General features: G+C 45.0%; 1 protein-coding gene across 10 annotated transcripts in view; it reads right to left on the bottom strand.

The window, feature by feature from the left end:
* Positions 1-17,342, bottom strand: part of ATP11C (ATPase phospholipid transporting 11C (ATP11C blood group)) — a 122,027-nt gene that overhangs the window by 45,995 nt on the left and 58,690 nt on the right. For all 10 annotated transcript variants that reach the window (XM_073358413.2, XM_073358407.2, XM_073358408.2 and 7 more), the window contains 5 exons: positions 13,817-13,897; positions 12,589-12,696; positions 9,558-9,686; positions 7,115-7,218; positions 1,981-2,031 (listed from right to left, as the gene is read on the bottom strand). In XM_073358413.2, the coding sequence (XP_073214514.1) occupies positions 1,981-2,031; positions 7,115-7,218; positions 9,558-9,686; positions 12,589-12,696; positions 13,817-13,897 (473 nt within the window). The remainder of the gene's footprint in view (positions 1-1,980; positions 2,032-7,114; positions 7,219-9,557; positions 9,687-12,588; positions 12,697-13,816; positions 13,898-17,342) is intronic.

Here is a 17,342-nt window from a genome sequence, read left to right as displayed (position 1 = left end):
CATAAGGGATTAGTTTATTCTCACTGTATTTTTGCCTTCACATCTATATTTACATTTGTGGTTTCTTATCTCTTATCACACAAAGTATTACTAGTATTCAGACTCTCCAATGTCTGACTCATTTCAGAATTCAAGCCGAGATTTTCAAAAATAAGTACCTGATGCTAGTGTCTAAAACCCATACTTAGAGACCTAAACAAGTGGACTCATTTTCAAGAGTGCTAAAAATCGATGCTGCTGTAAAATGTTTTACTTATTTTTTTGCTCCCATGTTGCTCAGTGTGATCTATAATTCCTTAAAAAGAAAAGGAGTACTTGTGGCACCTTAGAGACTAACCTTTAAGTGAGCATAAGCTTTCGTGAGCTACAGCTTATTTATTCTTATTTCCCTTCACGACCGCTTGCCATTTCCACTTTTAATCCTAATTGGGTAGCAGAATTTTTAAAGGCGAGAAAAGTTTGTCAGGTTTCAAGCATCCCTCAAAAGTTCTGTATCGCAGTTAGTATTTGAGACTACCATTTCTCTCAACTTAAGAATCTGAGGGGCACATCTGCTGGCACCTCTGCTTGAACAGCGAGAAAGATCACAGGCAGGGTTAGAGGTGGCCATTTGGTTTTCAAAGCCCTCCTGTCACTTTCTGTGCTGTATAGGAGATCAGATTAGATCATCACAAAGGTCCTTTATGGCCGTAGAATCTATTATTATCTATTATCTTGTAACACTGTCCAAAACTCTTGGGTTAACGGACATGCTTGCTTCCATTTCCATCTGAAATCTATCTTTCACTGCTTCTTGGATTAAAGTTTGATCTTCTTCTCTACTTTAAAATTTGGCCCATTAATTTTGCAGCATTGTTGGTGAGTTGGTGCTTTCTCCTGTCACATATGTACAAAGATGTTAGGATGAAACATGCTTTTATAATACACAGCTGGAATAAACAGACTAAGTTAGTCATCTCTAGACCTTCTAGTGTGTCTTTTTCTTTCTGTCTGTTTGTAGAGTGTAATCTTATTAAGGCAGGGACTGTCTGTGTTCAGGCTTTATACAGCTCTGAGCACATGGCTGTACTCACTAAATAAATAGCAATAGGAAAAATAGTTTTGCAGACTTACGTACATATGTTGCTTTGAAAAAAAAAAAAAACATTTTGTGCACAGAAACAGCCTATTTGAAAGACCCACAATCAAAAACCTTCCCCTCAGGAAATCTACATTCTCACCCACCCTCTATTGTGTCCCAGTGATGTAGAAAATTTACTGGTCACCCAAAACACGGGCTGCACCTAATTAAAACCCGAGCTCTTCGGCAAAGTGAAGGGTGGGTTTGCTGGAGAGCAGATGTTGTGAGCACATGCCCAGTACATCACTCTTTGCTTCTTCTGGTTCTGTTTTAGCAAGTCAGCTGGAGTGAAACTGATGGGGGATCCTGCCCTCCAAGAGCTCAGAGAGCAGGGAGCCTGTCAGTTTCATTTATCTGCCAGCTCACAAGGATGATTCCAGCAGAGGTGATAGAGGATGCAGAGGGTTGCACATTTGCTCACTTCCTATAAACTCCCGTATCGGCAATCCCAACAAACCCAACATCCTGGGGCATTTGTTGGAGGCTGTCACAGCTGAAGGGCAAGGATTTTTAAGAGGGCCTGCTGCCCTCATAAGAACGGCCCTACTGGGTCAGACCAAAGGTCCATCTAGTCCAGTATCCTGTCTTCTGACAGTGGCCAGTGCCAGGTGCCCCAGAGAGAATGAACAGAACAGGTAATCATCAACTGATCCCTCATTCGGAATGACTGAAATTTTCTCAAGTCACTAGAACACATAAAACCAAACTGCAAAATGAAAGAAGAAAGGTAGGATAAGGAAGCTCATATTTCAGATCCATTAATCTCCACAACTCCTCTTTGATAAGCAGGATGCTAGGATCTATCAATAAAGAAAACAACCACCACCTGCAATTAGTAACAATGAGCTAAGTGAACTAACCGGGCTACAGGCTCCTGGTTACTTCTGTAGATGTTAATTCTTCCAACAAATCTGTGATCAAAATATATAAGAGGACATTTGTTAACTAATGTTTGCTGCATATTTAATTACAAGGAGCCATCACAAACATAAGGAATGTGTCACAACAGGCAGGTGGGAAGAAATGAGCAGGTTAGCACACATCAGAGTCTTATGCTCTTAGCCCTGGTCTACACTAGGACTTTAGGTCGAATTTAGCAACGTTAAATCGATTTAAACCTGCACCCGTCCACACAGTGAAGCCCTTTATTTCGACTTAAAGGGCTCTTAAAATCGATTTCCTTACTCCACCCCTGACAAGTGGATTAGCGCTTAAATCGACGTTCCCAGCTCGAATTTGGGGTACTGTGGACACAATTCGATGGTATTGGCCTCCGGGAGCTATCCCAGAGTGCTCCATTCTGACCGCTCTGGACAGCACTCTCAACTCAGATGCACTGGCCAGGTAGACAGGAAAAGAACCGCGAACTTTTGAATCTCATTTCCTGTTTGGCCAGCGTGGCAAGCTGCAGGTGACCATGCAGAGCTCATCAGCACAGGTGACCATGATGGAGTCCCAGAATCGCAAAAGAGCTCCAGCATGGACCGAACGGGAGGTACGGGATCTGATCGCTGTTTGGGGAGAGGAATCCGTGCTATCAGAACTCCGTTCCAGTTTTCGAAATGCCAAAACCTTTGTGAAAATCTCCCAGGGCATGAAGGACAGAGGCCATAACAGGGACCCGAAGCAGTGCCGTGTGAAACTGAAGGAGCTGAGGCAAGCCTACCAGAAAACCAGAGAGGCGAACAGCCGCTCTGGGTCAGAGCCCCAAACATGCCGCTTCTATGATGAGCTGCATGCCATTTTAGGGGGTTCAGCCACCACTACCCCAGCCGTGTTGTTTGACTCCTTCAATGGAGATGGAGGCAATACAGAAGCAGGTTTTGGGGACGAAGAAGATGAGGAGGAGGAGGAGGTTGTAGATAGCTCACAGCAAGCAAGCGGAGAAACCGGTTTTCCCGACAGCCAGGAACTGTTTCTCACCCTAGACCTGGAGCCAGTACCCCCCGAACCCACCCAAGGCTGCCTCCTGGACCCAGCAGGCGGAGAAGGGACCTCTGGTGAGTGTACCTTTTAAAATGCTATACATGGTTTAAAAGCAAGCATGTGAAAGGATTACTTTGCCCTGGCATTTGCGGTTCTCCTAGATGTAGTCCTAAAGCCTTTGCAAAAGGTTTCTGGGGAGGGCAGCCTTATTTCGTCCTTCATGGTAGGACACTTTATCACTCCAGGCCAGTAACACATACTCGGGAATCACTGTAGAACAAAGCATTGCAGTGTATGTTTGCTGGCATTCAACCAAAATCCGTTCTTTCTCTCTCTGTGTTATCCTCAGGAGAGTGAGATATAATTCATGGTCACCTGGTTGAAATAGGGTGCTTTTCTTCAGGGACACTCAGTATAGCCCATTCCTGCTGGGCTGTTTGCCTGTGGCTGAACAGAAATGTTCCCCGCTGTTAGCCACAGGGAGGGGGGAAGGTTGAGGGGGTAGTCACGCGGTGGGAGGAGGCAAAATGCGACCTTGTAACGAAAGCACATGTGCTATGTATGTAATGTTAACAGCAAGGTTTACCCTGAAAGAGTGTAGCGACTGTTTTATAAAATGTGTCTTTTTAAATACCGCTGTCCCTTTTTTTTTCTCCACCAGCTGCATGTGTTTCAATGATCACAGGATCTTCTCCTTCCCAGAGGCTAGTGAAGCTTAGAAACAAAAAAAAACGCACTCGAGATGAAATGTTCTCCGAGCTCATGCTGTCCTCCCACACTGACAGAGCACAGACGAATGCGTGGAGGCAAATAATGTCAGAGTGCAGGAAAGCACAAAATGACCGGGAGGAGAGGTGGAGGGCTGAAGAGAGTAAGTGGCGGGCTGAAGACAGGGCTGAAGCTCAAATGTGGCGGCAGCGTGATGAGAGGAGGCAGGATTCAATGCTGAGGCTGCTGCAGGACCAAACCAGAATGCTCCAGTGTATGGTTGAGCTGCAGCAAAGGCAGCTGGAGCACAGACTGCCACTGCTGCCCCTCTGTAACCAACCGCCCTCCTCCCCAAGTTCCATAGCCTCCACACCCAGACGCCCAAGAACGCGGTGGGGGGGCCTCCGGCCAACCAGCCACTCCACAACAGAGGATTGCCCAAAAAAAAGAAGGCTGTCATTCAATAAATTTTAAAGTTGTAAACTTTTAAAGTGCTGTGCTTAAAGTGCTGTGTGGCATTTTCCTTCCCTCCTCCACCACCCCTCCTGGGATACCTTGGTAGTCATCTCCCTATTTGTGTGATGAATGAATAACGAATGCATGACTGTGAAGCAGCAATGACTTTATTGCCTCTGCAAGCGGTGATTAAAGGGAGGAGGGGAGGGTGGTTAGCTTACAGGGAAGTAGAGTGAACCAAGGGGCGGGGGGTTTCATCAAGGAGAAACAAACAGAACTTTCACACTGTAGCCTGGCCAGTCATGAAACTGGTTTTCAAAGCTTCTCTGATGCGTACCGCGCCCTCCTGAGCTCTTCTAACCGCCCTGGTGTCTGGCTGCGCGTAACCAGCAGCCAGGCGATTTGCCTCAATCTCCCACCCCGCCATAAACGTCTCCCCCTTACTCTCACAGATATTGTGGAGCACACAGCAAGCAGTAATAACAGTGGGAATATTGGTTTCGCTGAGGTCTAAGCGAGTCAGTAAACTGCGCCAGCGCGCCTTTAAACGTCCAAATGCACATTCTACCACCATTCTGCACTTGCTCAGCCTGTAGTTGAACAGCTCCTGACCACTGTCCAGGCTGCCTGTGTACGGCTTCATGAGCCATGGCATTAAGGGGTAGGCTGGGTCCCCAAGGATACATATAGGCATTTCAACATCCCCAACAGTTATTTTCTGGTCTGGGAAGAAAGTCCCTTCCTGCAGCTTTTGAAACAGACCAGAGTTCCTGAAGATGCGAGCGTCATGCACCTTTCCCGGCCATCCCACGTTGATGTTGGTGAAACGTCCCTTGTGATCCACCAGAGCTTGCAGCACTATCGAAAAGTACCCCTTGCAGTTTATGTACTCGCCGGCTTGGTGCTCTGGTGCCAAGATAGGGATATGGGTTCCGTCTATAGCCCCACCACAGTTAGGGAATCCCATTGCAGCAAAGCCATCCACTATGACCTGCACATTTCCCAGGGTCACTACCCTTGATATCAGCAGATCTTTGATTGCGTGAGCTACTTGCATCACAGCAGCCCCAACAGTAGATTTGCCCACTCCAAATTGATTCCCAACTGACCGGTAGCTGTCTGGCGTTGCAAGCTTCCACAGGGCTATCGCCACTCGCTTCTCAACTGTGAGGGCTGCTCTCATCCTGGTATTCATGCGCTTCAGGGCAGGGGAAAGCAAGTCACAAAGTTCCATGAAAGTGCCCTTACGCATGCGAAAGTTTCGCAGCCACTGGGAATCGTCCCAGACCTGCAACACTATGCGGTCCCACCAGTCTGTGCTTGTTTCCCGAGCCCAGAATCGGCGTTCCACAGCATGAACCTGCCCCATTAGCACCATGATGCATGCATTGGCAGGGCCCATGCTTTCAGAGAAATCTGTGTCCATGTCCTGATCTCTCACGGGACCGCGCTGACGTCGCCTCCTCGCCCGGTATCGCGTTGCCATGTTCTGGTGCTGCATATACTGCTGGATAATGCGTGTGGTGGTTGATGTGCTCCTAATTGCCAAAATGAGCTCAGCGGCCTCCATGCTTGCCTTGGTATGGCGTCCACACAGAAAAAAGGCGCGGAACGATTGTCTGCCGTTGCTCTGACGGAGGGAGGGGCAACTGACGACACGGCTTACAGGGTTGGCTTCAGGGAGCTAAAATCAACAAAGGGTGTGCCTGTACATCAAGGAGTATTTCAGGCAGGACTGCACGGAGGGTTCCAATAAGAAATGGTGCACCAAAGTTATCGTTGTTATTGGAACAAGGAGGTTAGCCTGGCCTCTGATTGATACATGGCTAGATTAACCTCGCTGCGCCTTCTCTGTGACTGACTGCAGTGTGATCTAGACAGGGGAGGAGGAAAATGAGTACAAAACAAATCTGGTCTATTTCTTGTTCTGACCCACTCCATCTATCCTTTACATCTTTGGCTGGCAGCAGACAAAAAAGGCGCGAAATGATTGTCTGCCCTTGCTTTCACGGGGGGAGGGAGGGTGGGAACGGGGTCCTGACGATATGTACCCAGAACCACCCGCGACAATGTTTTAGCCCCATCAGGCATTGGGATATCAACCCAGAATTCCAATGGGCAGCGGAGACTGCGGGAACTGTGGGATAGCTACCCACAGTGCAACGCTCCAGAAGTCGACGCTTGCCTCGGTACTGTGGAAGCGCTCCGCCGAGTTAATGCACTTAGAGCATTTTCTGTGGGGACACACACACTCGAATATATAAAACCGATTTCAAAAAAACCGACTTCTATAAATTCGACCTAATTTCGTAGTGTAGACATACCCTTAGAGAGACAGAGCTTTGGAAAGAACACATTACGCAGGTCATGATCCAACAAAGTACTTAAGCACATGCCGAGCTTTATGCGTGCAAGGAGCCCCATTGACTAGAATGAGGCTGTTCTCTGCACCTTGCTGAATTCGGGCCAGGGCGCCAATGGCTTTCCATCCTTAAAATTGTTCAGGAAGGTAACAAAGACATGTTTCTAAGCAGGCTTACACCCAAGTTTGTAAAGGCATATGGGCTAGTGACACTCTGGTGCCCTAGCACCTCCCAGGGCAGCTGCTTTGCCTAGAAGTCAAATTTCCAGGAAGCTTTGCCGGATGGCTCAGTAAATTCTCCAGGAACATCTACAAGTGTTACCATAAAAAGGCTTTCATTCCTTGTGGACAACATGATGACAACCACTCTTTTGAACTCCAAATGCAGCCTATTCAGCTGGAACGAGAATTCAGTGGCTCCCTTAAACTATGTTAGACAGGTACCAACGGCGCTCTAGTTTGCCCGCTCAAAGGACACCAAGTGATGGACCAATGACAAGGACCAGTTGAGTACCAGGAGTAGTGGCTGTTCCCGTACTTACTTGTAGAGGTCAGATTGAGGCTGCTCACATTCAATTGTGGCAGTAAGGGAGTCGATGTCGTCGTCTGTCCGGAGCCCAATAGTATCTCGCACTGCGTAATGAGTCTAGGTGGAGAGAGCAGCAAGAGCTATTACAGAGTCACACAACTCCACTGAAGCACAAGAACAGAGAAGGTCTTTGCTCAATGAGTAGTTATAGCTCATTACTTAAAACACTGATGTACAATGAGGCTTGTCTTAAGCGACCACTCAAGTAACCCATCAGTTGTTTAAGGACAGGGCAGGAGGACATGGATGGGTCTTCTAATGAAAGGCAGAACAGGTTGGAATTTAATATGCTTAGGAAATACTTTGGACTGGTCTGGTAAGACAGAGGGTTACTTAATAAGGGAGGTCTCTTGTACCTGCCAATAAATTATGAGAAATACTCCTCCTTCAGGGCTGTCCTAAGGCATGCTGAACTCCTCCAACACCTGTTTACTTCAAGAGATAGCTGCAACAGCTCAACAGGTGTTCAGCTCCTCTAAGGAAATTGCCCAGTTCTGCTTCTGAAGGTAATTAGAAGATAGCTCTGCTGCCAGGGGAGCAGGAACAGTATTGACAGAACCAAGAGCTATTCTTAGCATCAACTGCTGTGCAAGTTCCTTTCTCACAACTAATTGGAAAGCCTGGGAAGACTCCAATTCGCTATTTTAAAGTTCTATTTATAAAAATGACTTAGAGTTCTAAATTTCAGTCAGCAAGATATATTGCCTCAATCGGTCTCCATAAACACATTCACTAAAAAGCTTTCTCACTTTTTAGCCTTGCATTCCTCTTCCTGCAATTGATGGTTATAGTTATAGTGCACAAATCATAGGAGGGAATTAACAGCATTTTGAATATCAGCGTTGAATGATTTTATAGTAGAATGTCTGTGTCTTACGTCAAAAATTTCACACCCCCACCCCCACAGGACAAGTAAGCCTCAGTTACGCTGTTCTGCCATTTTCCCCACTCTTCTCCCTTGCCCCCCCAAACTCTGAGTTTTCTTCTTTGTTATATCAGCATCCAGGAAACAACCACTGATGACCAAGCAGAAACAATATAAGATGCTTATTGTAGAACCTTAGTGTCACATGTCAAATGCTCAAAGTCAGGGAATGTGTTCCGGTTCTGAAATTAACTTAGCCATGTTGCACATCCTTTTATATTTTATGGCATACATTTGAACCTGCTTTAATATAGGAAGGCTTACTTTAGGGTTGTGGCGCTTGAAAGCTCCACTCCTTTTTGCTAACCTATCCACTGAGGTTGGAGACCCAGTGCTACTTGGCTTGTGAAGTTCGTAAGATGCACAGGAGAAAGGCTCACTACTGCAGAGTTGGTGAACTCTATATAACCAACAATATTTCAACACAGAGACCAGCTTCCATGCATACATTTCTACATTACCTAATGGCTATCAGTATAGATATTAGCCATGGACCTGATCCAACACCCTCTTAATGAATGAAGATACATACGCCCACTGATTTCAGTGGGAGTTGGAAGGAATTCTACACTGCTAACATTGTTCCACAGCTACCAATGTTAGTACAAATTACTCCTGTGCATGAGTGAAACCAAGTTTTCATATCCTTAGAGGGGGGTTTCAACTGGGGGTGGGTGGGACAGGGAGAAAGGTAGAGGGAATAAATTAGAGAAATAATTCATCCTCAGTGAGGCCTACCCAACTGGTACAATTTCAAATCTCAGAGTTCAGCCCTTTTGACTCATGAATATGAAAAAATACATCTTAAAATTTTCTGCCAATGGGAACAGAGTATATTTTAAATGACTAGAAGGCTTTTTCTGCAAAGCAATCCGGAACAATTCACCTATGAGTTGATATCAAGCATGAGGAATCTCAGTCACAAAAAAGGGGAGAACTACACATAAGTGCAGAGAGAGTGAAAGCACAGAGTTATAGAATGAAAGCCCTGATAAAATCTCAATTGCAAAGGTCTCTACAGGTGACTGCTATAATAACCAGCTGAAACTGCAGTGATCTATTTACTAATTCATTAGATCTTTCTACATGGGTACAGAAGATGAAAGTGGTAACCTTCTTTAGCAGGATAAATGATACAGCATGCAGATATATCTGTCAGGACCAACACAGTTTGGAACAGTGCCCTTAGGAATAGTTACTTAAAACACACAGACCCCCAAAAATAAAAAAAAAATCCATAGAGCACTTCAGCATTGAGTAACTGGATGAGAGAGGTTAGGAAATGGAAGCTAAACACAACCAATTCACAATCAGAATGTGTGATCCCAAAGCGTTCTCAAACTGAACTGGCAGACACACAGGCTGACTTCAACTGCAACTAAAACAAAAAAAACCTGAGCACAGAGGAGCCACTGCAGTGCATTAACTCTGCACTCTAGACTACTGCCTGAAGTGTTTTCATTCTTGTTACCTTGAAATTCGACTCGCCATCCAGACTTGCCGTCGTGACGTAACAGATCCCATCGTCATTACTCGATGCCAAGAATATCAGATCACAGGGGAAGGTTTCGTCTGCTTTCACTTCTACAACGTCTCCAACCTGGAAAGAATGCAACTGTGTTTTTTTAATGATTCATTTAATCAAGCCCTGAAGGAGATGACTGCGGTTTAATCGGTTTATCTTGTTTTATCCAAGTCTAAAAGAAAGGAAAGATCCTCTCCGATCATGGGAATTTGAAGAGCTTTTTAAGCTTACCACGAAAAAAGTACAGCAATTGTGCAACTATCCCAGATGATTTGCCACCCACATGCTAGAACCGTTGCTCAAAGCTAACCATCAATACTGCATAATGCTAGCAATACGCTACCTGCCTGTCTTACTCGGTCTTACAATGTTTCCATATTTAACAACTTTCACTCACTTCAGTAGGACCTCTGTGGAGCGATGGTTTGCAGGACAATGGAATTTGAAGTTTGAGGGCCCTTGGAAGGGGTTTAACAAAGCTATGAAATTATTTCAATATAGAGCAGAAATATTTAGTAATGTAGTCTGACTACAGATCTTGGCTTTTCTCCTTTAATTATCTGACAGTACGCTTGATGATTACCCACCAGAGCCCTTGTTCATATATGGAGCTCACACACATACCCTTCGACTAGACTTTCAAGTGGAAAGCTTTTTCTTCGGTTACGACTATTCTGTAGCAGCTGATGCATATACTACGTTTCCTCAATACCTAGCTTTGGAAAATACTTGTTACTGGATGGAGAGGACACTGCATCTGCTGTGAGGAGATGGAGCAGAGTGAACTTTCCTTTACACTTGAGATAGTACCCAAATAAGTAGCATTTTTTAAACGTATATTTTCTTGATTTTTCTTCCTTTCATTTGTTGCTGAGGGACCCTGAGCCACGCGCTTGACAATGTGTAACAGAACCCTCTGCTCAAAGACCTCACATCTCCCTCCGCCCCAAGAGGAAAACACAAGTCTGACCTTAAGAGCCCCTCAATGAAAACTGGCAAAGGGGTCACTGGGCTGTCACGGTAACTCTTGACAGGCCTGACAAACTCACTACACCTAGCATCCTGTTTTCACAGTATTTCTCCATAAAGAATGTCATATGAGGTCTACAATGAAAGCCAGACTCATAGTGGTCATTAACACTGAGGTGAAATGTCTGTACAAATGCCATGGAAGAAGATATGTATACACAGACTGAAAATACATTCCTAAAAATGTCTGAATCAAGATGGGGTTGATAAACAGGATTCTGCCAAACAAAGGACGTATTATCACCTGTCTCCCTTGGTCCACATGTAAATTAAGCATTGTAAAGCAACAGAATGGAGGCTCCATTTGCATACGAAGTCAGTATACCAAGGAATAACCCCCCCGGGGGTCATTCTGACGTGGGTGACCAACAATGAATTTTGGGGATATAAAGGGAAAGGCAAAAGGAAACCTCTTTATCCTGTACCTAACGAAGTGCAATTACGTTCATGAAAATGAGATCCCAACCTGCCCTGGCTGGAAGCACTGTAAAGGACCTTTGGGTGAGAAAAGATTGCTTTTAGACTGGTGGTTAAATTAAGTTTAATCTCTAGAAAGCATGTATTGATTTTGTTTCATATGTAATCCATTATCCTTGCTCACCATCTCTTAAATCTTAGCCTTTGATAATAAACTTAGGCTAGTTTTCACTATACATATATCTTAGTAGTTAATCCTCCATGGAACCAAACAAGCTGGTGTGTATTCTGTTCCTCTGGGGATAGCTTACTCGGTATTACTGTGGCTTTGTCTACGCTGGCAATTGAACAACAAAACTTTTGTCTTTCAGAGGTGTTAAAAAAACCAAAACCACACACCTCCCAAAAGACAAAGGGGGAGGGGTGGGGAGTATTTTGTCAGCAGGAGAGCAGACAAACAGCGGCTACACTGCGTGACTTTTAGCGGCATGGCTGTAGCGACAAAGCTGTGTAGTGCAGATATAGCCTGTGAGTGTTCAGTGGAGAAGGGACAGAACGCTACAGGGAGACATTTCAAAGGGGCCTGGGGACTAGGTACACGTACTGGTAATCTGCAAGGCAACGCAAGGGCTGCCATAGCCCAGAGGAGAGAGGCTGAAGAGCTGGTGGCATCAGGGAGCTGCCACAAGAAAGACTCCCTCTTGCTGGAGGCTGGGGATAACAAGGTGACTCAGTCCTGGGCACCCCAAGAACTGTACCAACAAGCCACTAGCAAGTATTTGTTCTTCCAAACAATTCTATCCCAATATTAGAGCACCAAGGATAAATCTCCACCACAGATTAAACGAACCATCCCAGCTCTGTAAATTGAACTTGTTAGCTAGGGCCCCTTTCTAAGCACTCAGGATCATTCTCTCCCAGGCACTCTGGTCCAGCTCTGCCCTCCGACAAACAAAACTCCCTCTGATTTCAACCGGCGTGGCACACCTGTATCCAAGTGTAGGACTTGGCCTGAGAGATCAGCCCAACTCAGCAGGAACGCAGATTAGGGTAATAGACACCTCCTTACAATTTCACATAAAAATGTATAAAGAAAGTAGCCATCTAGCATTCTACAGTGAGAGGTGATAAATCAGCTAAATCTCTGCTAGCAGACATCTTCCCAGACGTCCTTGGGAAGCTAGGGATAAAGGAAGGACTGCCTGTTCCAGTCACAAATGAAAAATTATCAAAGATAAGTTACTCATCAGCCCCACCAGTGAAGTGCATGCATGGCAGCCTTTCAAAGAAGTGATCAGACAAAAGCCAAGCAAGCACCTGGTTATTAACTTGAATGGCTCGTAAGGTTTCCAGTCTGAAAACATACTGAGGTTTAGGGAAGAGGATGGAAAGGAAAAAAATAACAACTGCAGAATTAGGCCCTTAGCACAGTCAAGTATTCAGCCATCGCATCAGATTCTGCTACCACATCAATGGGAGTTTTCCCCAATGTCTCACAGGTGCATCTCTCTCTCTTTCTATTAATGGTTACCTTGATTTTTTCGCTGTGTTTTTTCACTTGCTTTGCATTTTCAACAATGAAGACGCTGCTTTTATTTACTTCCTTGTCAGCTCTGTGTCTCAGCCAGTCCTCATAGCCCTAGACACACCAATATACAGGTAACACAATCAAGCCCAAGTGGTGAAGTAAATAAATAAATAAAGTTGTAAGAGAGAGGGAGATAAAAAAGCGAGTAAGTTAAATTGTCATCGGAGCTCCTTCATGCATGCCAGAACATCGACCAGAATAGCTCTGATTGAACCAAGTTAACTTTTAAAAACTTCAGCTATACATTTGACAGATTCAGAACAGACTAAAACACCACATACAAAACAAATCTACAGGCACTGCATGCAAGAAACATCTAAATTGCTGTGACATATTTCTATTATTCTCAAGATTGGCAAGAATATGCTGATAATGTGAATAATATGCTTAGTGCCCCGTTATTCTCACTTTTCCAGTCTAACACTGGAAAAGACTTTCTCTCTCTTCAGTCTCACCTGAAGAATACAAAAGCCAGATTCGAATTTTACTCTAGAACTCCCTTCTGCTCCTCAACTGATTCCCTTTACAAAAGTATCAAATAATGCAATTTAAAAAGGGGTGTGTAGGGTTAATTTTTTTTTAATATTACTCAATGAAAGAGGTCTACAAATGTTCAGGACCAGATATTGTTTGAGTGGAACTATTCCAGTTTTTCCATTGACGTCAGAGTAGAAAAGAATCTGGATTTACATCATGCTTCTGTAACCTCCAAATCAGGCCCAAAGTACATTTTAAAAAAGGAAGAACTAAAATTGTAGGAGTGCAGTGAACGTAGAGGTAACCATCAACAGCAAGAGCTCACAACATGACTTTAAATAAATACACACACACACACACACACACAGAAACAGACTACAAAAGCCATACCGAAAATGAGAAAATGCAATCATAAATCTACAAAAATTGGACAGAGACCTTAGGTTCAGCACAATATCCAAACTTACTTTTTTATTTCTAATTTTAAGATAAATAGATTTCACCTTGGTTGTGTTTCTCTAACCTTGGCCCTCTACTATTTCAAATATATGTAGAGTCAAGTCTATATGTCTTTATATGCCAAATCTCTCTCATTCATTCTGCCATGAACATACTTAAAAACCCAAAGCAAACACACACACAACTGTAGCAATTTGGTGCTCACCCCCATGCCCTCATGAATCGAAAACATTACCTGTTTGATAGCTGTAACAATAATCACAAAGAAAAGTGGAAGTCCACTGGTTATTGGGCTGGTTGGTGTATCTACTATGACCTACAGAGAAAAATAAATAAACTGGTGTTATAATTTTTTGAGGGAGTCACTATTAAATGCTATCGTTAGATGATTCATTCAACACATTCTGTATTAAGTAACACAAGCCCCAAATATGAACATGCTCGGGAGGAGTGGGCACTTGGAGTGTATGGGGGAGATTTACATAAGCACCTTAAGAATTGAGGTCTACAAATCCCACTGAAAGTCAATGGAAAGTCTCCTAAGTGACTATGAAATTTTGATCCAAAGCAGACTGAAGCAGTTGGACGAGTTTCTGTATCAAACTGGGCCTAGAGAATGCCGTCTGAAAGCTTCTCAGTCACGCACCTTTGTGGTGGGCCTAAGCAAGGGGCATTATGGGTTCAAACCAGAAAGTTACCATGCACCTGTCTACAGACACACTGTATAATCTGCACCAAACATGGTCAGTCTCGGCCTGACGATCGAACAGCAGGGCCAGCACTGCATACCATTTTTAACAACCACACCATGGACCATTCTCTAGTACCATCAATAGAACCCAGACTGTAATTGTCAGAATGAACTAAGATGCATTTTCCTTGCTCCTCCTATTGTGATGGTGTCTAACTGGCCTGTTCACAAAATCCAATCATCTGCAAGGGGAGGCCCGGCTTCAAGGGTGTTCTACGTGCATGGACAGGGCAAGTGGGCTTAGTGCCACTGACTCTTTCCCCACAGGGAAGGGCAAGTGCCCAGATGATCCACTGGTTGGCTCCTTTAACAAGAGGGGAGGGAAGGAGCAGGAGGGTCGGGCATGGAGTGGGAATGGCAAAGCGAGGCAGGTCAATATGCCCACAGCGGGGAGCAGAACCCAGCCAGCCCTGTGAAGTGGCCAGCTGCGAGGGAGCGGGGCATAACGGAACCAGATCACTGTTCTGGCTCCACTACACCACTGTCTCCAACCCACAGCTCCTTTCAAAGGATGGGATGTGGATTCAGAAGCAGCAGTCAAGCCTTACAGGAGGGCTGGGTAGGCCACATTAATTTGATTTTTTTGTGGGACAGAGCTATACTTGGGGGTCAGTTGAATTCTGGAGGGAGTGGCAGGGTGTGATTTATTGAGGGGGAGAGTGAAACGTGCATGGATTTGGGTGTGAAGCACAGGAGTTTCTCATTCAGGCTTAGTGCATGCATAATGGCTGGGTCAACTGTGGGGACTAAATCCAGGACCTCTGGCTCTAAATGCATAAAAGCTGCTAATGCTAGATCCACAAGACCAGGTCAATTAATTCAGATGCAGTAGAAGAGACTCTAACCTATACCTGGCCCAGCCACCGCATTCATAGAATCGTTATAGATCTTCTGATTCTATGAGCTTCCTAGAAAGAGACTGCATGAAGGTTCGAAAAGCTGTGTAAGGACAGGAAGAGGAGAGAGCAATTGGTTTGAGATCATCAACAGAGTTTGGCAGAGTTGTACCTCTCTTTTCTGCCCTAGGATAGCTTATGTGATGCAAAGAGCAACACGAAAGGAAGCTGCAGGAGTTATGTGGAATAAAGAAGAAGTTCACAATCTTGACTTTGCAGAGGACAGTGTTCTGTTGGACACAGAGGACAATGGCATGAAAAAGTCCTCTATGACAAACATAAGACCACCAAAGTAGGAGCAGGAATCAGCCGAAAGAAAACCAAGGCCAGGATGATCTCTGAAAGAGGAGTCGTCAGTGACGGTTCATATGTGACTGACAGTGAAGAATACGGTGTGGTTTATGAGTATGTCTATCTTGGAAGCACAATCAGTTCTGACAGCCACCTCCGCTATGAGGTAGAAGCAAAAACTGGGAAGGAAAGTGGAGCTTTTTGGAGACTGGCAAATATTTGGAAAAATAAGGAGATTCACACAAGAACCAAGATAAAACTATACACTGTCATTGTGAGAGCCACATTCTTATATGTTTCTAAATACTAGAAGTCCAAAACAGGCAACTTAACACATTCCACCAGATATCTTTGTGGGGAATACCTGGGGTCTGTTGGTGGAATAAAGTATCTAACGATGCATTACAGAGGACTGGCCAACAGACTGTAGAGGCAATGATTTGAGAAAGAAGGGTGAATTGGTTTGGGCATGTTGTGAGGATGTCAAAAAACTATATTCCTAAACAAGCCCTTGATGGAAAAGAGGAAGGCAACAGATGACATATTTAAAAAAAAAAAAAAAAAAAAAGTTGAGAAAGATGTCCCTTTCCTGGAAACAGTGGAGCAAGAAACATGGAGGTGGAAACCCTCACGTGTTCACAAGGCACGAGAGGACAGAGCACCACGCCGTGTTAGTTTGGATTACACTTGGATGAGTGGATTTCTCGGACACTAGAAATGGAGTGCAAAGTAGGGATATCCCCCCACCAGAATGCTGGAGGTCCGAAGATTCTTTCTTATTGCCAAAACAGCTGCTAGAGAAGATTAAGAGACAAAGTACTGGACGAGGAAGGGTGAAGCAGCAAAACACAAAATATAGAAAATACAGTTTAAAAAAAAGAAAAAACAGCGACAGAGAGGTGGTTATTCTGGCTCCCCTCAGCCAGTGAAGATGGAGACAGTCCAGCAACCAAGAAACTGTCTTCAGAGAGAAGACAGTGCTGGGCAAAGCAGTTATTTGCTCTTAGAGCTGGGAGTCACCTCTACAGTCCTAGAGACAGAGCCAGGCCCTGGAAGGTTATCACTGGCCCTCCAAGATAAAGGCTAAATTTACATTAAACCAATTTTTCTGATAAAATAAATCCCTGGACAGAAGCATAAGCTCAGAACGTGACCCTGAACTGGCACAAGAGGAACGTCACATTTTACCTTCCGAGGCCTGCAAATCAGACTGAATCATGAAAAGAATGATTTAAACATGGCACAAAATCCAGGACTTGTCTTCACTGCAGTGTTAGCTCAAGTAACCTACCCTTGAGTTAATGCCTCTCAAGTTAGCTAGATGGGTGTGGTTTTTGTAAATGTGAAATAGCACAAAATTCACCCCTCAGCAGCAGCTGATCAGGCTTGGCTCTCCACTCCGGGCAGTGTGACTTGCAGCACTGCTCAGGCTAGCCCAGGCTCCCTGCTGTCATGACTGGAGTGGGGAGCTGAGCCAAGCCAGCCCCGTGGGTCAGGAGCCACAGGAGTTGTCGCTGTGGGGTGAGTGTGGGGTGGGCTCTCTCTGCATCCCCTCCCAGGGCCTCCTTCCTCCCAAGGGGCAGGGACAGAACCCTCCTCCCCCACCCAGGGCTACCCATCAGGTCACAATACCCAGCGTGGGAAGCTGAGCCCAGCCAGCCCCGCAAGGGCAAGCACTGCAGGGTGAGTGTGGGGTGGGGCTCACTCTGTGGAAGGGGGAATATATAAATGGAGATGGGGACGGGTCCCTCGGACTAATGGTTTTCAGGGCTAATGGGGACTGGAGCGGGTGAGGTTCAATAGGAGAGAGGGAACAATAAGAG

Source organism: Lepidochelys kempii, chromosome 9, assembly GCF_965140285.1.
Source record: "Lepidochelys kempii isolate rLepKem1 chromosome 9, rLepKem1.hap1, whole genome shotgun sequence".
Lineage (NCBI taxonomy): Eukaryota > Metazoa > Chordata > Testudines > Cheloniidae > Lepidochelys > Lepidochelys kempii.
Note: the sequence above shows the minus strand (reverse complement) of the source record. Positions and strands in the feature narration are given on the sequence as shown.